General features: G+C 42.1%; 2 protein-coding genes across 5 annotated transcripts; both read right to left on the reverse strand.

Annotated features, from left to right (window-relative positions):
- Positions 1 to 55: 55 nt before the first annotated feature.
- On the reverse strand, positions 56 to 4,798 carry dnajc18 (DnaJ (Hsp40) homolog, subfamily C, member 18). 3 transcript variants are annotated; one of them, XM_086056973.1, is made up of 8 exons: positions 4,748 to 4,798; positions 2,613 to 2,781; positions 2,381 to 2,526; positions 2,052 to 2,252; positions 1,823 to 1,935; positions 1,497 to 1,606; positions 1,236 to 1,423; positions 56 to 1,157 (listed from the first exon to the last, which is right to left on the reverse strand). In XM_086056973.1, exons 1-8 carry the CDS (start codon positions 4,779 to 4,781, stop codon positions 1,033 to 1,035), a joined length of 1,086 nt encoding a protein of 361 aa, XP_085913099.1. In that variant the 5' UTR covers positions 4,782 to 4,798; the 3' UTR covers positions 56 to 1,032. The 3 variants fall into 3 exon arrangements, with proteins under 3 accessions (XP_085913099.1, XP_085913098.1, XP_085913097.1); XM_086056972.1 differs by lacking the exon at positions 4,748 to 4,798 and adding an exon at positions 3,704 to 4,182 and having other exon boundaries at positions 1,251 to 1,423; XM_086056971.1 differs by lacking the exon at positions 4,748 to 4,798 and adding an exon at positions 3,704 to 4,182.
- Positions 4,799 to 5,092: 294 nt separating this feature from the next.
- On the reverse strand, positions 5,093 to 25,941 carry LOC147133510 (protein phosphatase 3 catalytic subunit alpha-like). 2 transcript variants are annotated; one of them, XM_086012238.1, is made up of 14 exons: positions 25,554 to 25,940; positions 20,679 to 20,879; positions 18,026 to 18,150; positions 17,820 to 17,931; positions 17,429 to 17,574; positions 17,202 to 17,341; positions 13,206 to 13,283; positions 13,027 to 13,121; positions 11,837 to 11,962; positions 11,632 to 11,709; positions 10,521 to 10,605; positions 10,001 to 10,098; positions 8,723 to 8,773; positions 5,093 to 7,799 (listed from the first exon to the last, which is right to left on the reverse strand). In XM_086012238.1, exons 1-14 carry the CDS (start codon positions 25,606 to 25,608, stop codon positions 7,621 to 7,623), a joined length of 1,569 nt encoding a protein of 522 aa, XP_085868364.1. In that variant the 5' UTR covers positions 25,609 to 25,940; the 3' UTR covers positions 5,093 to 7,620. The 2 variants fall into 2 exon arrangements, with proteins under 2 accessions (XP_085868364.1, XP_085868366.1); XM_086012240.1 differs by lacking the exon at positions 8,723 to 8,773 and having other exon boundaries at positions 25,554 to 25,941.

The following is a 25,941-nucleotide window of genomic DNA, read 5'->3' on the forward strand; positions in this document are numbered from 1 at the left end:
ATTTATGATGCATTCAGAATCAAAACCACAAACACAAACAAGACATGAGTCACAAAACAGTCCATTTTACTTTTAATTTTCTGATAGTTTTGTTTGAAAAATGGCTGTTTGTTTGAAAGAAAAAAAAAGCCCAACTAGTGTTTTATGATTTTAAGTAAATGGGTTGACCATGACACCGAATTGATCAATGCGGTCAGTCAATTTTGACTGAAAAAATGTTGCTAAAATAAATATGTACCAAAACAATCTTTTAACTAGGGTGCATGCAACATGAACACAATAGAACGATGTTAAATAAAAGTGCTTGAGAAGAACCTGAACATGTCACCAGAAACTAGGGTAACACGGCACCAGCGTAAATCCTGTCACGTCCATATTTTTCCATTTTGGTTTAAAAAAGGACAATCTTGTAGAGCACTTCCGCGCTCAACAGCCTTTTAAAGTCATCACATAGCAATCATCTGATGCTTTTCAACAGCCATGATAACGGATCCAATATATAAGCAGTGAGGATGAAGCTCTATACTGTATTGTGCGATAAAGCACAGTGTAAAAATAAATAAATAAATAATGTCACCTCCTATTTGCCTGATTTGTTTTGATTTCAAATAATAAATACAAATATAGTCCATGAATTCACAGTACAACAGTGCTGAGATTTGTCCAAAGAATAATTATGTTAATGAAACACACTTATTTTGGCAAGGACAGTGGACAATTAGCAAAATAAATAATCATATCCAAGCGTATGGACATAAACGTATCTTAATACAATGACCTCTGACAGAGACCATTTCTAGAATTTAAAAAAAAAAAAATTGAAAAGGGGCGGAGCCTCAGTGCTGTGGCCACCAAAGCAGCTAACATGCAAACTCGTATTTCTGACCATCCCGGAGGAGAGAAGGCACATTTTTTTTTCTCCCAACTCTGCTGCATGATTCTTGCCAGCATGGCCCGAGTGGATAAATGACCTCAATAATCGTACAAATAATAATGTACCGGAGCGGCGCTCCTCTTTAAACAAACCGTCCTTCATTTGCCTCGCTGACGTCCCACCAGTCTGTGCAGCTTGTCACAGTTGTCCAGCCTCATGGACTCGGCCTTCTGCTTGAGACGGTCGTCTCGGTACAGCTGCCCGAGGTTCATCAAATCCGACTCTGAGCGGGACAGGGTTTCACACGTCAAACAAATATATTTTTTTTTGGGGGGGGGGGGGGGGGTAAAGGGATCATCACCCGCTGTTGTCTTACTCTGCTGCTTCTCCTTCCAACAGCTGCTCTGCAAGTGTTCGATGTAGTCGCTCTCGATAGTCTTCTCCAGCTCGTCCAGGGCGCCGCCGCGGTATTCCTTCTCGAAACCTTTATCCACGTAGTACGGCACGCCCATGTGCTGCGTTTCCCGGGAAACCACCAGGCCCATGCCCCTGCAAGCACACAGCCCGCGTGTGGTCCGGCGTTGGCGGTCAAATGTGAACAACGGCTCTCCTGCACACTCACGGCTTATAGAAGAGGCTGTAAGGCGGGTTGGTGGCCATCATCTGAGTGAACACCGAGATGAGGATCAGCACCAGAACAGGCAGGAGCTGCAGCAGAGCTGTGAAGGTGTTCTGTGTCCACATCACAAGACTGTGAGTAGGTGTGCTCTTACTGCAGTGTACAGGGTGCAACGCTTTCTGGACATGCACTCATCATATGGAACAAAACGGTTTCTCCTAGTCCTGTGATAAACAAGGTAACTCAAACAACAGGAACACTTCACGCGTAATTTCTGGAAACAGACATCACAACGAGATCACAACAAACATCACGCGTGAGTCACTGACTTGACTCGGGTTGTCCTCCGCCGCATCCTCGCGTCTCTCATAAGCCCTTCGTCGACGAGGCTGGTAGAACTGAGAGTAGGAGGCTCCCTTGTTGGTGTACACGTGAATGTTTCCTGGGGGCGACAACGGCACGCATCTAAAACATCCACACTTCAACCTTTGAGGAAAAAGCGGAGAATAGCGGTAATGCTGCTGTGCGAGGACATTCACTGTCATGGGACACACCCACCTGTGGGGAAACGTCCTCCGAAGAAAATGTTGAAGAGCTCCTCGGGGGAAATGTCCGCCTCAAAGTCTCTGTGAAAGTTTCGGTAGTGGCGATGGTGGGTGGTGTGTTGGGGTGCGCTCTCCGCGGCCGCTTGATCGCCGTACTGGTCGTACTGCCGCCGCTTCTCCGGATTGCTCAGAACGGCGTACGCGTTGCCTATTGCTGGGGGAAGGGCAACCATGTGGATGCTGCTGGAGGACATCTTTCACAAAAGTCTAATGTGTGTGTGTGTGTGTGTGTGTGTGTGTTGTTTTGAGATGTTCTAAAGCTGCTCGTGTCATCCGCTCTACCTTTGAACGCATCTGTGGCTCCAGGAGCAAAGTTCTTGTCTGGGTGAAACTTGAGGGCCAGCTTTCTGTACGCCTTCTTCAGATCTTCATCGCTGGAATCCTTGGCAACGCCGAGAATCTCATAGAAGTCTCTGCAATTTTTAATCCTGCAGTGACATTGCGGGGTGTTCAAATACAAGCTCACATGATGTGGGCATTGAATATCACGAGGGCATACGAACAATACCAGTACCCGAGAACACCCTGGCGCTGCTCTTCTGTGTAGCTCTTCCTGTCATCGGCACCCACGTGACTTTTCTCTGCGCTTCCACAGTCCTCGTCTCTCCAGCCTCTGGGTGGGGGCATGTGATTCGCTTCAGGAGCAGCGTTGCTTCCATTTTTTACTATGGCGTCAATCAGCACTATGGAGAGCATTAAAGCAAAAACATAAAGAGTGGTGTCTGCGTCGAGTCTTAGTAATCCGCATCAAACTATCCCGTAAAAGTTTAATCATGGCAATTGGACACGTCTTGGTTGACAACAACAAAATCATGTGCGTTCCTCTACTAGTTTTGTGCACTGCCATCTAGTGGAAGAGCATTTAATTGTTCTACTTGTCACTACAGTATATGTTATTACCACAGATAGATGAACAAAAAATATATTTGTTGTAGACATTTTTCAGTCCTTCCCCCAGGCGTCACATCTAATCTATGTTCACTTTTCACTTCCTAACTCCAACTATAAAAAGAACAGCTATGCCACCAGCCATCTGCATAGATATATCCACATTTCAGCTTAAAAGAACTCCTGTGCAGTTTCATGAGTGTAGTGTAAATTAATGTAAGACCTTGCCTTGTGGCTGAATTTGCCTTATTTTATGCTATTTAATCAAAATGTATAACTGCATACGTTATAATGACGGGCAAAATCTAAACTGCAAATTTACTCTATTTGCTGATCATTCTCTGATGTAAAAATGAATAAATAAAGCTACGGTACTGTCAAGAGTGAGCAGATTTTCATACAAAACGCACTTGCTTTTAGTCAGGTAATTAGAGTATAGTATTTGGCTACTCTGCCCACCTGTTTACCTTCATGTAGAAAATGGACAAAATGCACGACTTCAGGCACAATATTTGTTATCTAATACAAAATACTGAAGGTTTTCGGTTCTACACAGCATAAAAGTTCAACAGCTCAGTCAGGTCTCCTACTATATAAAGCTGTTGCAGCTAAAGATGCACGTGTGCCAAAAATAAATCATTATAATTAGGTGACATTACATGCGTATAATGTCCAGCATGAGTCTTGGCTTGTTCCATGCACGGCTGCTTATGTTACCTCTAGCGCGGGTGCTGGGGTACACATTCTGGGCTTCATAGAGAAGCTGCAGCGCTCGGTCCTTCCGTCCTGACCGTAACAACAGCTTCGCCTTCTCTATTAGCCGGTCCGCTTCGTCTTTGTCCATTCGTTGTTGTTTTTCGGTGGCTTGTAATGGGCTAAAAACGTCACACACCGTACAAGCCGGTGGCACTGCACCTTGATAGCCAATTAGCTTCGCTGGCTGACAGCTGCGTAACGTTAGCTCGCAGGCTATCTAGCTAACTAGCAAGCTAACTAGTTAGCTTCAAGCGGGTAAAGAATTGACGCTAACCGACCGGCTGGTAGCGGCGATTGTCGACAGCATGAAAAAACTCAAGGACGCGGGACATTTTTTTGTTGCTGACTCGCGGTGACGTCCACTAAACGCGAACAAGCAGTTTAATGTCAGTTTGCACCTGCTAAGCTTGGAGTGATAGTGGGTGGATTGCAAGAGCTTCGTGACGCCACTTCCTGTATTTAGACGAATAGATAGATAGATAGATAGATAGATAGATAGATAGATAGATATACAATTCTGTGCCCATGATAGAGCCCACTTTCCTCCTCCTCAGAAAAAAATACTGTGGGAAAGACTTTTCTTGCATCCCTTTTCTTGATAAAGGACAATTTCAAGCTTGTAAAATTATGACTTCTTTTTCCTATTAAATACACGATGGTGTGCCGCGGGATTTTTTCAATGAAAGTAATGTGTCTTGACTCAAAAAAGTTTGAAAAACAATGAAATACAGTATACACTAACCCAAAAAAAAGTTTGAAAAACACTGAAATATAGTATACACTAGCCCAGTGTTTTTCAAACTTTTTCGAGTCAAGACAAGACGTTACTTTTACTGAAATATCCGGCACACCACCATCTGAAAAAAGCTTCTTATAACAATATATGTATCATATCCTTTATATAAGCATTTTTTAACATTGAATAATGCCGTGATATTATAACGCCTTGAATAGGAGTTAAATAAACGAAACAAATATTTTATAATGTTTCATATTGATACTTACTCAGTGTGAAACATGGGCCTGTTTGGATAAACATGCGTCACTAATTCGCTTGTCTCTAAACAAAGACAATTAGCTCCCTGCTGCTACTGCTACCTACTGGTATGGAAGAGTACTACAATGTAATAACTACACGATTACGTGCCAGGCTCTAGACCGCACAGGCACACAAATGAGACAATTTATATATATATATATATATATATATATATATATATATATATATATATATATATATATATATATAGTCTTTGTAAGGGCTGAATTTACATATACAGCTCTAAACCTGATTTCTCTCCCAAGCCAAGTGCAATTGGTCAGGATTATGCGAAAGAGAAACTATATGACTTGATTTTGTTCATGCATATTTTATTCAAGAGTAAAAAAAAAAAAAAAAAAGAGAGAGAGAGAGATTTGTCCCATAGGGCATGCTTACAATGTGTGTATCATTTAGGAAGTCAAATGCCAAAACATATCTCTAAAGATATATAAAAAAAAAAAAGGTTGCAAGGTAAAATCCATTATATTTGTCGAAATATGCATGTAGACCATACAAGAACCAGAACAAGAGGAAGATAAAAGAACCATAAGATTAAATTGTAACAATAATGGTAATATCAGCAGTAAATAGAACCAGTACAGTTTCTTGTTCAACGCAAGTGTGACACGTGATTTTCTTGGTGTCCAATTAATTTACATCTGAAAACCATGCTATCATGCTTTGGCAGCCTGAAAGTAGCTTTTCACTGAGATTATATTCATTCACACTATTAAACATGTTCTGTATATCATTACAACAGAAATGTAAACAAGGCTTCACACCTGTGAAGGGCATCCCTGCATACAATGACTCAATATAAAATTAAAAGCAGTGGTAATAAATAACAAATAATAAAAAAAAAAAATGGACAAAAAGAAGAAGGAAGCCTATTTATCAAATTTATAAAACAAGACAAATGAAACAACAAATTGAATTTAATTATAAAATAATTCAAGTTTACTATTTGAATCACGACTACAGTATCACAATTATAATCTCACATTACAATTAGGAACTTAACTGCATGCATTGATGCGTTCCGTACCATAGATGCTGTGTTTAAAATCACTGTTTTGTCCATCCTGGAGTTACATACTGCACCTTAACCTTTAGAATAATGGAGCAAAAAATATGTTTAAGATGTGTGAAAGGAAACATGTTACTTAAGGTTTGGGCTTCCTACTTTAGCGACTTTCCACATTTCATCCAAAAAACAATCAGTGAGTCCTTTTATAGCTATTAAATTGCTGAAAAAAATGTTTTATTTAATCACAGTGTGGACACCCTAGAGAAGTTTCACTGTCAGATTTGTCATCAACAATAAATGACCGCGCCCATATAATTTAAGATGATACTATACATGTATGCATCTTTAAATTGAATTCTCGTACTTATAAATTTGTTTCTCCATCACACGTTTAAAACTCAAATGTGGGGAAAATAAACAATGGGGGGGCTAATGCACACCTGAGTGACAGCACACATCTCGGGCAGTGCTGGACAAGCAGGATATATTATCAAATACCCAAATCTCTTCTCTTGTTCACCTCTGTTATCCGGTCCTATAGCAACGCAGGCGTGATTGCTGAAGCTTCTTCGGTGGAGGAGGATGCTCGAGTGATTTTTTTTTTTTTTTTTTTAAATTCATTTTTTCCAGAAAGTGAGGATGTGCGAGGTAATGCCATGCGTTGCCAACGTGAGCACAAATAATGCAGTGAGGCAGAAACGTCTCTTTGAGGACGGCCTTGATGAAAATAAAAATTCAACCCTTTTTACATTCTCTTAATAGGTAGTGTAAATATCGAAGAGATTACGTCTCCCATCCCCCCCTTTTTCTGCCCTCAACTCCTCCGAGTTGCTAGGAGATGACTGGCGGCGAGTCATGTGGAGGTATAATCTCACACTGCAGTGACTTTTTACTGCTCATCTTTCAAGAAAATATCAATATAAGGTAAATAAATAAGAGAATTCACTTTATAACACCTTGACGGATTAGCCGTTCAATTACTTGGGATTTCCCTATTGTTGGAGTGCATTTGTTACGTTTGTCAATGTTTCAAAAAGTTCATGATTAGACTCCAATGTTATGTTGTGGGAATATTATTTATATCAATTTTTCAATTTTATCCTCTTCAAAATCTGTCGTCTCCAAATATGTCAGTAACCAAATATGATTTGCAGCCAAATAAAGTGTACAACCACACAGCATGATCTCTAAGATTTCCTTATCATTGTTTTTCTTTTTTTTTTTGCTGATTGGTTAGGGAAATTTACATGGGCACATTTTGAAGTTGCCAAATGTGGTTCCTTGCAAAACGGTGCTAATCCCACTCTGAAAACACCATTTTTTTTTTTTTGCTTATTTTTTTCAAGGTGTTCTGATGTAATACTCTCAAAACAAGATAAATATCCTCAAGCCGTGAATCTGTGAGTGGCTTGATATAAACATAAATACAAACAATAAAATCCTTTGCATGGCACGGATACTGAAAATGATGCCTTTTTGTCGATCATGTGCCACCGACACGATGTCCGACTTAGTTCAGTCTGTAATTGAGCAGAGGGAGGGAACAACAGGCAGACAACTTTTAACCACACTGCAGCCCCCCGCAGCCCCGTCTCAACCTTCACATTCTGTCGCCAAATAAATGACCTTTTAGCTCGTATAACATTTGCTGCAGATCACCTTCTGTCTGTCTGCTGTGGGCCCGTTTGTGTTTCTATGTTCAGAGGCCTGAATTTCGATTTGGCAATGTCTCACTGCGCGGAGGGAATATCTGCAAAGTCGCAGCACCCCCCTATCTCCACCACAACCACCACCATCACCAACCGAGGCTCACTGGATGTTGCTGTTGTCATCCGTGCCGTTCGCCTCGGACATATTCATCTTTCCCATGGAGTGGCCCACGTGGTTGACGCCATCCCTGCGAGGGGGCATGCGCTCGTTGATGCGGTCCAGGCCCTTTGCTTCCTCGAAACTGGTGATCTTGTGCTGGGGGGAAAAGCCACGGATGGCTGAGGAGGAGAGGAACACGACACACAAACGGAAGGGGTCAGACTCACATTTTGTATGACACATTTATTGCAGATATTTGCTGTTGTTGATACCTGTTTAGGAGCTATGTTTAGCCTGGGTTGTTAGTGGAAGTTATGAAGAGTCATCCATCCGCATGCGCATGTACATATGCATTTGCAGTGCAATTTTTGAGCCATTTTCTTGAACAATAATATGGAAGATGAGTTCAAAACAAATACGGTGTTGATTTTAGTTTACATTTAGTTTGGCCCATTGATTTAAATGAGTGTATACCTTGCAATGATTCTACTGCTACTACTAAAAAATAAATCAATTTAAAAAAAAGGATTCCCAGTGCAATACAATGTGGCCCTCTACCCCATTGCCTTTTAATTGCAAAGGCTGCTTTCTTGGATTTTATTAGATTGTGCGGGCGTACCTTCGGGTGTACATCTAAAGTATAACTCGTTCTGAGTTGTCCTCTATTCGAGGTATGTATCCTGTACTCATTTCTATTCTCTATTTGCAAAGATACTTGCAATACATTTCAAACACCTTTTAGATACAAAATAATAATAATGAAAGATACTTTTTCGTCTTATGTGTTTTCACACACAATATGGCAGTAATGGACATCCCGGATGAGGCTGCCATGGAAACAGTCGTGTATATATCCAAACCATGTTTTCCCCAAGTCTTTGAACTCAAAGTGTGCTGACTGTTACATTGGACATTTTTTGCTTCCCAAATATGTGCGAGCACCCATTCAGGAGCAATGTTTCAATCAATAATGTGTGTGAAATGCCGCTTGCGTCGGTGAGAGGCGGACCAGGAAGATGGAAGGAAGGGAACCCATATGCTGGGAGGATTTGGGAAGGAAGGACAGGGGGGTGGGCGGGGGGAGGGGCTCACACAGGTTTACCTTCTCTGTCCTCATCACTCGTCTCGATGGCTTCAATGGCTTCAATGGTGGCTGGGGGAGGAGGAGGAGGGGAGCAGGTTACTCCGGATAAAGCCATGCAAATGTCAAAAAGGCAGCCCCGCTTGAAAAGGCAGCTCAATGTCAGGCCGGGTGCAATTCACATGTTTCGGTAGCAATGGAGCCAAACTTGGTGGGACGCCATGCATTGACGTGGATTGGAGAGAATCGGTGTCGACTACAGGTCAACTCATCAAAACGTGGAGAGTAGCAAACGAAAAGAGAGAGCATGGTAGGGACACAGCAATATGGAACATAATGGACTAAAAGTACTTCAAACTAGTTTGCGGTAGCACTCCAACCAAATCCTAGCTGCTCAATTCTCGGATTTTAGATCGAGTTTAGGAAGTCCATTGAAAAGAAAAAAAGCTGTTACCTCAGATCTCTGTTCTATAACCGGTCATAGTCTTCTTAAGAAACATTCTTGTATTACTCTTTCAAAGTCAACACATAAGTAATCCATTGGTCTCCTCTTAGTTCTTCGTTGTCTCACATTTACAGTACTTTTAATTAGTACCCATAGTGTTCCAACTCGAGACACCATGTACATTAACTCAAATACCTTGTGCTAAGGTTGTGGCACAGCTTAAGCTGTCGTCTTTCATTGAGCAGGGAATAGCGGTACCGTTGGGCTTTCGACATTTGTCGATACCAGTGAGGAGCTTCACTCCAACAAGGAGCTGGCCGACGTCCATTTGGCAAAGAATGAATCCCGCAGGAGACGTACAGGGGGATGGGAGCCGGCAGTAAAATTAAGTAATGTAGTGAAGTGAGTTAGAGGACTAAATAGGACACAAGAATGGAACCTTTCCTTATTTTTGTGTGCCATTAACGGACAAACTATTGACTCTTCGGAAAAAGCCGCAGTTGTTTGTTGACATTCAAACTCCATTTCTAGCCTGTTTCACCTGTTCAAGAAAAGTTGGTGGTTGGTGATTTTCAACATTTGTTTCAAATAAAAAGGCATTTTCATCACAATTGCAAGACATAATGGCATTATTTCATACTCGCACGCGAGCACGGGGAGAAAATGCTAACTATATCCTAGCTTGTTAAAAAAAAAGAGTATTCACCGAAGTTAGACTAAAGATCTTAGAGACGGATATCCACAAAGACATTTTAGACTCTTTCAGAGCGTGATGTTGAGTTGAAATAACCACAAAAGAAGAAAAGCTCTAGAAAATGTACGGAAAGGAATATTATCTCCAGCCTCGTACTTACCACTCTGCAGCGTCTGTTTGCCCCCAGAGAGGACCCCGCTCGGCAGCATGCCGGTGGGCGTCAGGCCCTTGAGCGTCAACACATTTTCACTCTCCTCTCTGCAGGTATCACAGATCAGACAGATCAGACGATCGGAACTACTTTGAGATAGGTGAACATATTGTCCTTTTCGGGGGACTGTTAACACATATACCGCTTCCTGGCCGCTTCGTTAGGTACACCTGCACAATGCAATGAGAAGCGTGGCGAAGAGGTGTAGGGAAATAATGCCTTTACAGAGATAATATTGTGAAGGAAACACAATTATCAACACATTTCATTCGTTAAAACCTCTCTGACAGTGTGAATCAAAACTGAGCGCTATTCATGATCATTTTGGAACAATATTTAATACAGCTCTTGTATTGGATCGCATTTGTGTAGGTGTGCCTAATGAAGCGACCGGTGAGTGTATTGAGGGCGCAACGTTACAGGAATAATGGATCAAATACATTAAGGCGAGACTACATGCCATGGTTACCTGAGGACTGAGAACATTTTGGCCATTTTTCCAATAGCGCGGATCTTGTTTCGAATCACCTCCTTGCGCGCTGCGGCTGCGTTGGCTGTAAGGAAATATATGTGTGAGTCCACTCGATGCTTGTTATTTGCCATTCAACGCTACAAACACACTCCGACCTCCTCGAGTAAAGTGAATTCAGAGATTTATTCTGAATAAATCATATAATACATAGCTGACAACAAGCACAAAGACCGACAACTTTACATGAGTTCTCTTTCCCCCTTTTATACAAAAAGTGGAGCGCTTTTGTTCGCATCAGTGGCTATCCAACGTCAGGCTAGCTTTGCCTACACCCCAAAAATGCATCTTTCTTTTGGATAGCTCGCTGGCATGGCTGCTTTAAAGCGCTTAGTCGACCGTGAGTGCAGACATGTCACGGAGAGAAAGGAGGAAGACTCGGGAGAAATGAAAAATGTCGACATGATAGCTAGGTTGTGGATGGCGGCTTTCGCCGAGCTGCTTTAGAGCGCCTCGCTGTCTGCTGTGAGTGTGCGTATGTCATGGCGAGAGAGGTGGAAGAGAGGGGTGTGGGCGACGTGGACTGGGACTTGGCACTGTTGCAGCTGCTTTAAAGTGCCACGTTGCAGCGGTGTGGAAAAGCCCCGCGGCGACTTGGTCGACAAAATATCATCCGTTTTTCACTTGGGTGTGATTCCTCTCATTCAGTGGATACGCCCCAAACATTTTAAAGTGGATACAACGGCATGATTTTCATGATTTGAAAGCCTCATTAAAAAACTTTTTGAAATCATTCAAATTTAGCAGAGTTGTTCACAACACTTATCTGTGTCATATTTAGAAGACAGATTTAGATTTTTTTTTAAATTTACATCTAAAATTTACCGTAGATTCACACTTAAAAATTATATTTAGATTTAACAAGTAGATTTTTCTTAACATGGGCATTGTTGAAAGCCAAATGCGCCTAAATGTTGCTCAGATTTTCAGCGTGGGTTACGTCATAAATGGCACCGCATACTGATTTGCAGCTCTTTTCTGCATCCGCATCACAGCCCATTGCAAAACGCAAGCATATTATAGTTCCAACAATGTTAAATTTGACACTTACCGTCGAATATCTCATCTTCATCATTCATTAGCTCGTCGTCGGAGCATATACTCAACACATTCACCAGCATCTCTGTGACTGGGCGAGAAGGAAACAGAGCATAGGTAAGAGGTTTGGTAATCGAGCAATGATCCATGGAGGGAGCAGCTTATTACATAAGCGCGAGTAAAAGCCGCAAAGCAGAAAACGGGCACACGCTCCATACCTTTCTCTCCAACGAACGGCAGCGACCAGGTGAAGACGTCCATGAAGTTGGGCAGCCAATAGGGATGAGGCGAGCAGTTAAACTGTCGGATGTTCATGACGTTGTTTTCGTATTTGAGTACAGCAGCTGGGAGAAAAGCAGCAGCATGTTAACAATGCCCCAAAAATAATACCAGTAAGCCAGTATTTCCCAAACTTCATAAAGCGACGGCACATTAATTCAAACAGCAGCTTTCTGGTGTGTGCACCTTGGTCACCTGGGGTTAACATCGTTCATGCAAACAAATCTACATGGAGATGGAGGAGACAATCTCAACTCGTCGGTAGGCTGCAGCAGTTTTTCTTTTTCTCACAGGATAAAGAATACATACCAGTGACTATTGTTATATTGTCCGTCTACGTGTATTGCTGCACCATATGTGATCAAAAAAGGATTTTGTAGCAACCTTTCATGAATGGCAACAGGTGGCTACATAGGTTAATTGCACGTTCTGCCATCTAGTGAAAGGGCATTTCATTGTTCTGCCTATCACTATACCTCGCAAGGATAGATATGAACAAAGATACATTATTTGTACTCAATAATGACCAAATTGAGTGACGTTTGATCACTCCCAGTGGTTGGGAATCACTGCTATAAACCTTAAGATGGGAATGCAAGCCTTAAAGGACATATGTGATGACTTGACGTTGAATTTCATGGTTGTAAATAGCACACTCGAGAGACATACGGCCGGAATTTGCCAGTAACTATTCTGTGTAGACGATGTTCAGGCAAAACTCTCTGTCGACGTGTAAGCGGGAAACAGCCAGTAGATGGCATAACTGAGACCAGGCACCGCTGACACTGATCCTTCAAGAGGCATAAAGCCACATGGAGATACTGTAGTCAGCCTGCCTACAGTCCCTCCCACGCTCCCCATATCCCACAGCCAATGGCAAGCAAGGCACAAGATCTGAGAGCACCAACACACGGGGGGCTTCCTGATGTATTCCTATGTCTTGTTCACAAGCTGTAAGCCATAATATTGCTGCATATGCACAAAGGCCACAACATTAGGTACAGCGCAACAATATGCAAGAGCCGCATCTGTCAAATCCAAAACAATTTTGACACAGAGAGTGTATACACATTCAGTCAAAGAGGCAAATGGGACCTTCAGTTGGAATGGAATCAACGGATTCGCTCACCTTTGTTGTTGTAAACATCCAGGTAGTTTGGTGCAGAGAAGATGGTGATGAGCGATGGGAATCCTGTGGTCTGACTTTTGCGGTACATCCGGTAACTGGTAGTGAGTAAAAAATAAATCTCTTTTAAATGCACAGTTTACTCTTTTAATGTGCATCCACATGCCACTGCGAAAACTTACCCTGCATCTTGTGCCTCATGCGCTCGGATAATTGATAATAGGTTATTGCTCTGTAGGAACTCACAAACCGCTGGATAACTGAAAAGAAAAAACATCATCATAATAATGATAGTAAAACTAGTAATCCATCAGCGTAAAATATGAATTTTCAATACTTCATATACTTTGTAAATGTCACTTATGTATAGGTGAAAACATACTCGTCCCAACATTGATCCTTGGGGGACACCGCACGTTATATCCAAACCCTGCGGTTCAGGCTGTACTCTCCGAGCCAATTCAGCTCTTTTCCCCAAATCCCATATCGTTCCATAATAAATGAATCAATCAGGCATGCAATGTTACTCTAAGGTGACGTGAAAATGTTTTGTTGTCTTCTATCACGCAAACAGAATGTCAGGTTAGTGATTATAAATCAACTCAGTAGTGGAGAAAACAAAATGAATCATTCATAAATATATTAATGAAAGACTTGCAGAGGATGATGCAAGCATGTGGAAAAAAAAAAAAGAATCCAACAGCTACTCAAACAAGCAAAATAGCCCAGCAAGTGGCAGCCACAGCTTCCTGCCCTCCAGCGCTAACTTGAGACAAAATGAGGCGCTCCAATCACGCACATTTACTACACATAAAAGACTGCGGTCCGTGTACTACTTTTCAGTGGTTAATGTATATTCATCCAAGTCTGGATTGATAGTGAGGTATTACATGAAAAACATGTTTTGCTTGTTTGTTTTCAAACACGGTATTATGACGGATGGGCGGATCTCAAGTAGGAATTTAGGAGCAGGACTTGCAGAGTGTGTTTAAGATTCCTACTGGAGGGAAGTCTGATAATTGAGATGCTTCCATTCTGCATTATGAATATGATGCACCATGGAGAAGCTCTCAACACATCTGTTATGCAACACTGTGAACGATGTTATGTCATTTAGAAACATCGTCAAGCCCTTGGGTTTGAAAGAAAGAATGATGATAACCACAAAGCCAGAAGTTGAACATTGCTTTTCTTTTTTTTTTGTCCTATATTTATATTTGCATTCATTTACAGTATGTTCCATGTTGCGGACTGGGAAAAAAAAAATGGTTGTGAATGTACCTTTCTTGTCGCCGTCAAATTTGGAACATGTTCACAATTTCTTTGCGACAAGAAAACGGTTTGCGACCGTCGAATCGGTTTGCGAACGTTTGGCGAATGTCTTTGCGACCTTTAACGAACCCTGACTAAAAAAAAAAAAACAACATCCGCTACGTGCGCACACAAACGCAAGCATTCTGGCTGAATGTTTCCTTCTAAATGACTCGAGTGACTAATTGACTTTACACATGATCATCATCAATTGTTAAAGTCTTGTCACTTTCTAATCTACCGCAGCATGTTGCGCACGCCATCCATCATCTTCCTCTCCTCCAGCACTTCCCGCCGCTTATCCACGGAGCCATGAAACTTTCACAAGTGTTTGAAATATTTAAACGCTCCAAGGTTTGCGCTGGAAAGAAAACAAGGAGGCCGCTGTGCCCTGAGCACCTGGCGAAACTGTGCCATCACTCTTTTATCTAGGTCACACGGCGAACGTTCCCAAGGTGGCCCATATATAAATGACAGAAATAGCTGCGCTCACGTGGATACGCTCACTGCTCCACAATTGTCTGACAGTGAGCACTGATGAGACTCTCCAAAATGCTGGACTCAACAAGTATTGAAAAAAAAAAAAAAAAATTTGGAACAAGGACATTGCATTTATTAGAGCTCATGTTTGTCCTAGCCTTTTGGTCTGTAAAGAATGGCTATTAAAGCAGGAAATAAACATCCCAAAGTACAACATGTACAGTACTAGATTATTTTCTGTTCACTCCAACGGTTTCTATTGATTAGTCAGGGAAAACACACACGCATTGCCTGCAGCTCACATTTCTTTCCTCCTTTGTGAAATTATGTGTCGGTGAGCCTGCGAGTGAGAGTGAGAAATCTGACAAGTGAGAATGAGTGAGAGAGAGACAGAGATGGAAGTTCTGTGTTGCAAACACCCTCATCAAATTGCTCGGATAGGCAGCTGGTCATTGCCTTTGTTTGTCCCGATGAACAAAACGCAATGATCGATCCTCAACTCTCAATGGAGGTGAAAAATGCAGCGTTCTCATGTAAATGTCAACGTAGTATTTTTGGTTATTAAATATAACAGTCTAACTCAACATGCGGGTGTGGCTTGCTCATGCGGTGACGCTCAACTTATTTCGTCTCGTGTAAACATCATTGAATTTTCTACTACCCACGACAGAATCAGTTGCCAATCCCAAAGAAAAAAACAATTACTGTAGAGTCTTAATTTTCCATGATTCCTGCACTGACAAATATAAGTAATATGTAATAGGACATTTAACACGACACGTTCAGTATACAGCATCCCTCAGGCTCAAATATTAACGTGAGGCATTTTTTTTCTATATAACATAAAGAAGCTCCATTTTCTTTTCATGAAAAGTCATTATATACTGTATATTGCAATTATACTGCACATGCACTCGTCTGACACAAATTTAGTTGTATAAGAATAATAAAGCTGAAACAAATTAAATGCACTCCATTAATGTCAAAAAGCACACTTTTGTCCAAATAGGAAGAACACAGTGTAACAGCAAAGGCCAAATCAGACACATGTGACATTTTACAAATGTAGAGTGGTTATACGTTACGGCTATTTCAAATTGATCTTATGTGTATTGATTTTTGCAAGTCATATATAATACTGCAAGCAGTGCTTGTTGGAGTGTCATGGTCATGTACGCCCACTAGGTCAACTTGCTTGGCGAAGGTGAGATCAATATTGCATAATTGCATAAGATGTATTATTGATTGACTTTTCACATAGTTCTCCCTCCTCTCATTAAGGGCTTCTTGTTAAGAAAGTGATTATGTTGCATTGGCCACCGAGCCCAAGGGGCAGTGTTTCTTCCGTCCTAATGGTGGCAAAATAGCAAAGGTGGTAAAAGGTCACAGGGTGGGTCACATTACAAAGGTCGCATTACATTGCCGCCGCCTCCGCCCCCGCCCCATACATAATAATCTTCATAAAGGCTCCTCTCGCTGAGACAAAATGTCCTATTAAATATTGTTTATATACTTTGGTAGCTACTCGCCAAGGAGGCGAGGATTTGTACATCAGATGTCATCCTGGGTGTGTGTATGTGTGTGTGTGTGTGTTTGTTAATATATCTGAATATTAAAAGTGGTTCACTTATTTTTTACGAGTATCATAATTATGCATGTAGATTGCCTATATGATTAATGTAGGTTTTATGATGGCGCGCATGTTGAAAACAGTTCAGTTTTAATAGTTTAGCTTTTGGGTCGATTTCCCCACTAAATTCGTGCGACCTTGACATCAAATGCAACCATAAGTTCTCCAAAGCACAAAGGGAAATATCTGCACTTAACTTTGTCCCACTATTTCATCTGATGAGTCATATTCTTATACAATTTACAGACTTATATATTGTATGAATATATGAATTTCAAATCATTCTGCACACACTGACCTTGTGTGATATGAGCAAAACTGCTCCGAACCTCCGTTAAAAAAAAAAAAAAAAAAAAAAAAAAGAAGAAAAAAATCACCCCACTGCCACTGAATCTCATCACCACCCACTGCAACTCTCACTTTCTCTTGAACACGCTCTTCTTAATAGCCGCATAATCAACTCATGTGCCATATATTTTAATCATTCAATCGCTGCATTTTTTTGGATTCCCATACTCATTTCTATTCATCTTCAAACTGAAAAAAAAACCCACCAGCAACATAAGTAGATCCTGACCATAGCCAAGATGGAATTGGTCAATAGAAACTTTGCACAGATGAATGAACAGTTTCTGGTCTGTGGAAAAGATGCACTGGAGTCCGAGAATTAGCCTTGTGGAGTATATTAGGGCGGATTGCATTCTGAGGGATAGAAATGAACTCTGACTGAACCCTCATTCGTGACAGTTGAGCTCACCTGTAAAAGTAGGAGCAGCCTCGCACCGTGTTGTGGCTGAAATATTCCTGTGTTTTCTCATTGCCAAAGTCCTCCAGAGGATCCGACCACAGCAGGTCACACATGGGCCCAAAAGCTGGCGGCTCCTTGAACCGATCCAACTTAAATACGACAGGCGGACAGAGACGCTCAATTCACGAGACGCAAATCTGTCCACCGCTGCGATCGCTCCCCCGGATCAGTCTTACCTTTTTAATATCGTCTAAGGTGTGTATTTCAGGTGAGAGTCCGCCATGGACACACAGAAACTGCTGGTTCATGAGCGCAGCCAGAGGAAGGCAGTCAAAAGCATCCATGCATGAGTCGTACACCTGCTCGGAATATTTGATTTTACCTGCCAAATGAATGAAAGGAAATTAGCCATACATGTGATGTCTCGGAGACATTACGCGACGGACAAATGTATTGGGACATCTTTTCCCAGCAGTGAAAATGAAAGAAAGGAGAAAATGGAAGAATGCGTAGATGCATTCTCTCAAGGCTGAACTACAGGTCCAAACGTGCCCCAGATAACATGTGCGAAATTAGTATTACAAATGCAAAATGCACTGTGTATGATGAACACTGAGGGGTACTCACATTCTTGTTTGAAGGTGAAATATTCTGTCAAATGTCTACATTCATGATTTCCACGCAGTAAAAATAGTGTCTTTGGATAGAGGATTTTCAGCGACCAAAGATATAAAACACACTGTCGGGACAAAAATGCAGAGTATTTGTTCAATAAGTTACAAACATACTGTGCAGCGTACACAGTATGCGTCATTTCCCAATGTTTGCTTCACCTCAATACTGAAGTAGCCACGGTCGACATAGTCCCCCAGGAACAGGTAGCGTGTCGTGGCTGGTGATCCTCCCACTTCGAAAAGTTTCATCAGGTCAAAGAACTGCCCATGGATGTCCCCACAAACTGGAAAACAATGCAAGGAAAATTATATTTTTAAAGAAATCCTTAAAGAGAAAGTCAACCCAAACATATTTTTTTCAAGAATATGTTCTATGCAGGCCCACTAGTTGAAACAAGGCAATATGATTAATATCAAATATGAGTTAAACAACAAAATCCACCGGTTTTTAGTCATCTCGGGGGGCGGCCATTTTGTCACTTCTGTCGACTGAAAACGACAGTTGCTCAAGGGCTCAGGAAACGACCAATCATGGCTCAGCTTCAGAAAACAGTTGAGCCGTGATTGGTCTTTCCAGTTGTGATGTCATTTTCAGTTGACAGAAGTGACAAAATGGCCGCCCCCTGAGCTAGCTAAAAACTGATTTTGTTGCTTAACTTATGTTCCACAAACACAATATTAATCAGAATGCTGTGTTTCAACAAGTGGGCCTGCAAAGAACATATTCTTAAAAAATATAGGTTTGGGTTGTCTTCCCCCCTTTAAAAGGTTTTGTGCTTACATTGAATGTTTGCAGGTGTTTGAATTGAGTGAAATGATGTGGGGATGCAATGCATTTTTCTGAGAAAGCAAGAAATCTTTTTTTTTTTTAATGGAAACATATGCTCACTAGAATAATGAATAGTTGAGCTGGATGCTATTTATTTTATACTGAACGTTATTTCTGTAACGTACACTGGAAGCTGCTTAGTCACCGTTTGCTGCTGCACGTTTTTTTTTCATCATTCAACTTGCGTTCTCATCCCTCTCATAAATCATATTACTGCACTGTTATATGGAATGTTATCATTTTAAGAATTGAGCCGAGCGGTTCGCGTTTCCCCTTTGATGGGTTCAGCACAATCGGATGATAAAAGAGAATCTTTTAAACGGGCCGAAGAAAATGACACAAATTTGTGCTGTCTTTAGGGTCACGTGAAGAGATGTTTGCAGTTTTGGGCTGAAGGGCCGTTGTCCACAAAAGAGAAGCGAGACACTTTTAGTGAGGGAGATGCGTACTTGTTTATTCCATTGTACGCTGTACGACTCTGCATTGCAAACCAACATCTCATTTCCTTGTGTCCTTCACTTTTTCATTATCATCTCTCTGTCCCCCTCTCTTATGCCCACCACCATCTCCTCTCTCTTTTCCCGTCTCCCCTATCAGCTCCACAGTGGCCTTCGCCCACTCAAAGCTTGGAGCGATGTGCGTGGGAGACTGCTTTGTGTGACTAAAGCAATCAAACACACACACACACACACACGCACACGCATGAACACCCCAGCACGTATGCACGTGCATGTAAACTAACATCCGCGCTGCATGTCCACGCACGTTTTGGTTTTATTACATTCTGTCCACTGAGAGTGACATCACAGTTGCTCAGGACTCAGGTAATAACCAATCACGGCTCACATGTTTTCTGAAGCTGAGCCATGATTGGTTGTTTTCTGAGCCCTGAGCAACTGTGATGTCATTTTCAGTTGACCAAAAGTGGCAAAATGGCCGCCCCCTGAGATGGCTAGATTTAGCTGCTTAACTCATATTCCACAAACTATATTCAACAACATTCATCAGAATGCTGTGTTTCGACTAGTGGGACAGTAGAACATATTCTTGTAAAGACATTTTTGGGGGTTGTCTTCCCCTTCAAACAACAGAGATGATGAATCCTTATATTCAAAAGGTTATTCACTAATTATTGTTTTCTAGGATTGAAGTCCAAAACTTTCACTCAATTTTACTAGCAGTCCCAAAGCACACAGTTGATACTATCCATCCTTTATAAAATTCCTTTCCTTCTTTTTTCTTTCTTTTTTTTTTTTTTTTTAAATCGACATAGCTAAATATATTGGTCAGACTTTGAAGCTGCAAAAAAAAAAAAAAAAATCTCAGCTTGAGGAAATATATCCCTTGATGACTGTGCACCCAGAATAAAAATGTCTTTCTGGCATGTTCGGCTTGGAATAAAACTAGGCCACAACTTAGGTTGATCAGAGGGAGACACTGGCAGGCTCAGACACTGCCAACATTTGGAGATGTCGCAATTTTAGCAAACGCCTTTTCACTTGATAACCGGGCACTTGCAACAGACATAAAAATGCCACATATTTTCTGCGACTAAAACAGACTAGCATGTAGCAAATTTAGCACAACTGCATCGCTTCAAACGTCTGCAGAACTGCTTTGTTGGAGACATTTTCACTCAAAATGGACGGTTACCTGCATCAGGACTCAATTATTTTTTAGTGAGTGTGTCATGTGGAAGAAACACCTCATTTACGCAAGCCAATTGCAAGGCGCATAAAGCCAAACAACCATTCACACCTATTGACCGTTTAAGGCCTTAAATTAACCACGCTGCTCGCGCCCTTTCTTTATAATTGGTTTCTTGTCTCTTGTTCTCATGTTGATGTCGCTTATTGGATGGCGGCACTTTTGAGCGTTTTTCTTCATAAAATATTTCCAACACAGTGCGTTCACCATGCATGGCTACCTCATTCGGGACGTTTTTGTGCGCGTGTCAGTGCTGTTTCTTCATGTCCAAACTACCTGTGACTGGTGCCTCAATGTCCAGTATAGTTTTCTCCTGGCGCAGGATTGCCGCCCCTTCGTTGATGATTCGCAACGCCACAGCTTCTTCCACGCGGCCCTCCTTGGTAAGATGGGCCTTCAGGAGATCCACCCGAGGTTTCCCTTCACAGTCGAACACTTCCTTCATGGTAAGACGGTGGCTTAGGGGGAAGGGGACAGCTAGGGACAAACAAACACACGGGACATCAAATCAATATGGACGTCGAACGCGATCGGAAAAGTGAGACTCACAAGCTAACTCCGCTCGGGAGCGAGCGGGACGGATAACCACGAGGAAACCTCGTGCACATTTAGCCGAAGGCGAAACATAGCCGCTACATACGTTTATTGTACGCGGTATGTGCAATCTACTCTAAAAATATGGCTTATTTAATATGCACAAGGACAATAAATCCATTTGCAGACTCAAACAGTAAATTATTCAAAACTATGGCTGACACCATAATTCTTCTAGAATATGTCGAAGTAAAGATGTGTTTTTCAAATGGTGACAGGCATTGAAACAGACTGCTGGATACTTCCTAAAAGTAAAACCACAATGCAACATACTTAGCTTCTTCACTTAGTAAATAAAGAGGAATATTACAAACACCTTTCAATAAACATATTGTTACATGAAATGAGCAGTACGAGCATTCATGTAGAAAAAAAAAAATCAGATAACATGTCCATGTCCTCAGTTTATCCAACACTGGAATGCAGAAGCCTGTGGGCATTAAAATGCACCAGTCACCTAGCCAACAAACCGGCGGCGAAACCGTGAAAAAGAGATCGTTATGCTGTGTCGGGAAAGGTTATTTATTAGATCTGGAGTTGATCCCTTTGCGCTGTGACGGCAAGCTTTCAGGCTCCGTGTATTGACGTTAATCTATAGCTCATCAGGCTTAACGGGGAGACTCTTTCTACGCGAGGCCGCCGTAAATAATTCAGATTAACGGAAAAATAAGACAGATGATCGCAAAGTTGCAAATACCTCCGCCGATAATGCACACGCCAGTGCACATTTAGCAAGTCAGCGGTAGTTTGCCCGGCAGATTTTTGCCCTGCATAGGCGAGCACGGGCCCTGGGCGGTGCCGTGTGAAGGGAAGAAAAAGGGACGTGTCTCAAAGCTTAAAGTGAACATGATCAACATGCTCTTTAATAATGAATGCTTGGCTAGAGAAGTCTCAAAGTCGCTGCTCCCGGGATAATGAGGCAAGCGGCAGCAAGTGTTTTTAATTGGAGGAGGAGGAGGAAGGGGGCGGGGGGGGGGGGGGGGGTTCACAGTGTGCAGTGTGTATCTGTGATGACGACGTGCGCCTTGACACATTAGCGGCACACATTGTCTGCACTGTCAACACGCACACACAAAAACACACGAGCGTTGGAAGTTTGACTTGTGTTGATGTCATCATTGCGTTTGGAGTTTGCGGGTAATTGTGCGGTTTTGCACGTCAAAGTCAACCGCCATACCTCTCTAAGCTTTTTGCCCTGGTCACAAAACGGCAAATACAGCGCGCGTGTGTCGGCTACATGCAGAATTTCATATTTTCATGAGGAATAACCCAGACGCACGCCTGTGTATGCCGTTCAACGCACACAAACACACAGCGCCGATGTACAGTGAAGAGATGAAAGAAGCTGACTCCAGCTCGGCGCCCAAGCAGCAGAGTCAAAACTATGAAATACTGTATGTTGCCGGGCAACAGCAGCAGCAGCAGCAGCAGCAGCAGCAGCAGCGAGCAGCAGCTGACTGTTGGAGTCAAGCCAGTGCCGACGCAGAAAACTACATTTGGCATTCTCATGAACACTGCTGGAAAAAGCACATCAACGACCGTATCCGAGGCCCTATCGAGGAGTTTCAACTAACTCCGCCGTCACACTGTCGTGGGACACGTTTTGAAAATGTGCAAGTTAAAGGCACCGTAAGGCAGTGTTGCGTTGCTAATGAGCAACCTTGAGTTCAGTCAGGAAATGCCGAATGGTTTCTTGGCTACGTCTAACGAGACAGTAGGCATTTTGGAGGGATGCAATTAACATAGACAGACATGAGCGGCTTGATATCATCGCCACACGTGTGGGAGTAAGCAAATGTGAATTGCCAAATCTGAGTATTGCTGGATCATAGCCATTGAAGGGGTCCAGTGGTGGTTTCTGGCATGTGCGTTATGTGCGGCCGCACAAGTCGACATTGCTGCCGGTGAGCAAAGCACTCCGAGTTTACGACATGTCAATCATTGATATTTGTATGGAGAATTTGCGCCCCATTGTGGAGTAGCCCTCTGTAGAAGAGATGCCATTTCAGAGCTCAAGTACTGCATGCGACACTTTGCACAGAGTTGAATCGAGATCTATTTTCTTCTTCTAAAAAAAAAAAAAAAAAAAAAAATTTTTTTTTTTTTATAATACTTTCATATTGTTCCATAATGACCTACTTGACCTGTTTTGATTAAAACGCCTTCTTTTACACACAGTAGGTTACTAAGACCTCCCGGAGTAACTGGCCTGAATATGCCTCTCCGTTCCCTGCAACACAGTAGTGATCGTCGCCTGACAAAACAAAGCGTGGAGACCAGCAGATAATGCATTCAGATTCTGTTTCTTCTGTCACATTAGGATGTGGAATAGAAATAAGAGACGCTATGAACTTGTAGTAGTTTCACTTGCGGGGATAAAAATAACTCGCTTGTCCTCAGTTAGCTACACGGGCCACATACAACGACTGTCTCGGCTAATCAAAATCATCTGCTTTTATCACTTAAGTGACACAATGGTGCTTTTTGGATCCTTCTTTAGCTTTTCCAGAACAAACTGAATACCTTTTTGAAACTAAACTGGGAGGACAGAATAAAAACGTAAAAAAACATTATATCCGAGTACAATTCTAATTTGTTTGAATTGGTAGGATGAAAATAATACATGTAAAGAGTATGTTACCAAATTAGTTAAAAATACCAATGTGCCTGCTAAGAAAATTTCGAAATTCAAAAAACAACTTAGGCAACTATGCTATGAGGCTAACGACATACGAACCTACTTAACGCAATGTAATATAAAAAAATAAAAAATGTGCCCTTCGAAAAATAATTACATGGTAGGCAGATTTATTCATTTAGCAACTGGAAATGCATCAAATATGAATATATCATAAATTGCTTTGATTCTGATGTCAGTCAGTTCTCCACAACTGTAAACTCCAACCACAGTAATAAAAATTGCTAAATGAAGACCTCTCTGGTATCGTGTCATCCAAATCCGAACGTTATCATCCGTGTGAAGGCACAATTTTTGACAGAGCTCGTCTCCTGGAACCCATTATGGGCTCAACAGATTGCAAGTTTGATGCAATAGAAGATGTAATGAGACATGCTTCTGCAAAACATCAAATTGAGGGGATTTTACACAAGATGAATCATGCGCCTCGAGCACAAATATAACGATGTGTCAGCAACTGTGTGACGACGTGTACAAGTTACAATGTAGGCTAGCCCATTTTATGGTATACTACCCACTAACGATGGTATTCAGTGATTCATCCAAATCGTCACATTTACAAAACCTTTGTATAAAAAAAATGATGTGGTAAAGCTTTTGCCTTCACAAAGATACATTGCTCAGTGATACCAAGTCAATGTGGAATGTATAGTCCAGTTGTACCACAGTTGGACTGTTTGACTTTTGAGCTTCTATTATTATCTTGATATTTAGTATTGGATCACTTGACATTGCAAATGTATGTATCTGATGTTGTGTCCAGTAAGCAGTGGTTGTGCCCTTTAGTAGAATATAATAATAATAAATGAGTGATTTGTAGCAGCACCCTAACACCCCCTCCCCCCCTAAAAAAAATATCAGGGGGGAGGGATGACGACAAAGGAGGTTTCCTTTTTTCAGTGATGACATGAAATTCTTTTCAGGACTAAAACCACTGCCTTGTTTTGATGCACACTTAGGTCTACTACATTACTGTACTTTAATAATGGTCATTATGCTAGTAGGGCACTTGGAGCGTGAACTATTTTTTAGGCCGTACTTGTAAAAAGATGGAGAACCACTGACTGAGAACATCTACAGCGCTGTCATCCAAATTTCAGATCAGTCTTTGTGCAAGACTCGTTGTCGCCTCAAGTGCAAAAGTTGCTGATGCTGACTGAGCTGCACAGCCATCGCTCTAATAATGCCGATGAATACATTGGTGTACACTGAGCTGGTCCATGGACAAAATGAGCCTGGGCTAAATGAGTTATGGCACAACAGTGAGCGTTTCATCATCCTCCATTGATCATACTTTGCATCCACGGTGATGCCCTGCAGCCATCAGACGCTCACGCATCTTTTGCCAGTAGCATAAAAGTAAGACATGAGGCATTTAATGTTAATTTATAATTCCATGCCGTCTTCTTGTTCTTCCTCCCTGTCAAAATCCTGCTGCATCACTGCCCCATCTTCGAGCAGGAGCTCAGCATTCAGCTGCCCCCCACCCCCCCTCAACAGAGCTAAGACACATTCAAATTATGACAGCTGAGAACAAACATAAAAAATACATGATTACGTTTTTAAAATGTATACCCCCCCCATATCTCCCTACGCAGCCGTGCTCGTTGGAGTTCGTGTGGGTTGCCTAGAAAATTGGATTGTTTGTCAACATTTACAAAAATAAAAAATAAAAAAAAGCAGGCAACTTGACGGCCGCGAATGCACCACGGATGCACGACTACGTGGATATAGGGAGCGAAAAAAAAATAGAGGCCACGTTCACGCCAAGGCACAAGAAGCGAAAAGCCAAGATGTTATGTAATATCTCGAGGCAAAATGAAGGCTTTTTTGGGGGGGTTGTTGTTGGTCCTACTCACATTTCACCACCCGATCGGCGGCGTTTTGGACGATGTCAGCGTTGGACATCTTCATGGGCAGTTTGCGTCTGTCTTCGAGTGTGGAAACGCTTCCTCTCTTCCCAACCCGCTAAAATACAAGATCAACTCTCAGCGCTGCTGCTGCTCCGAATGCAGTTGATGCTGTGGCATCACTCGGATGGTGAGGATGAGTTCCCCCCCCCCTTCCTCCTTCTCCTCCTCTTCTCTTCCTCCTCCGTGGGTCGGAGCGGCTGCGCCCGGGTAGGACTTGATGCTGCTTCCTTCCCAGGCTCGGGTGGATGCTGGATGCTGGAGAAAGCTGGATGCGGTGCTAAGCTGCTGCTGCTGCTGCTGCTGCTGCTGCTGCTGCTGTGGGGGAGGATGCACG

The sequence above is a fragment of the Filicampus tigris genome, chromosome 17, assembly GCF_054856515.1.
Source record: "Filicampus tigris isolate MCC_2025a chromosome 17, RoL_Ftig_1.0, whole genome shotgun sequence".
Classification (NCBI taxonomy): Eukaryota; Metazoa; Chordata; class Actinopteri; order Syngnathiformes; family Syngnathidae; genus Filicampus; species Filicampus tigris.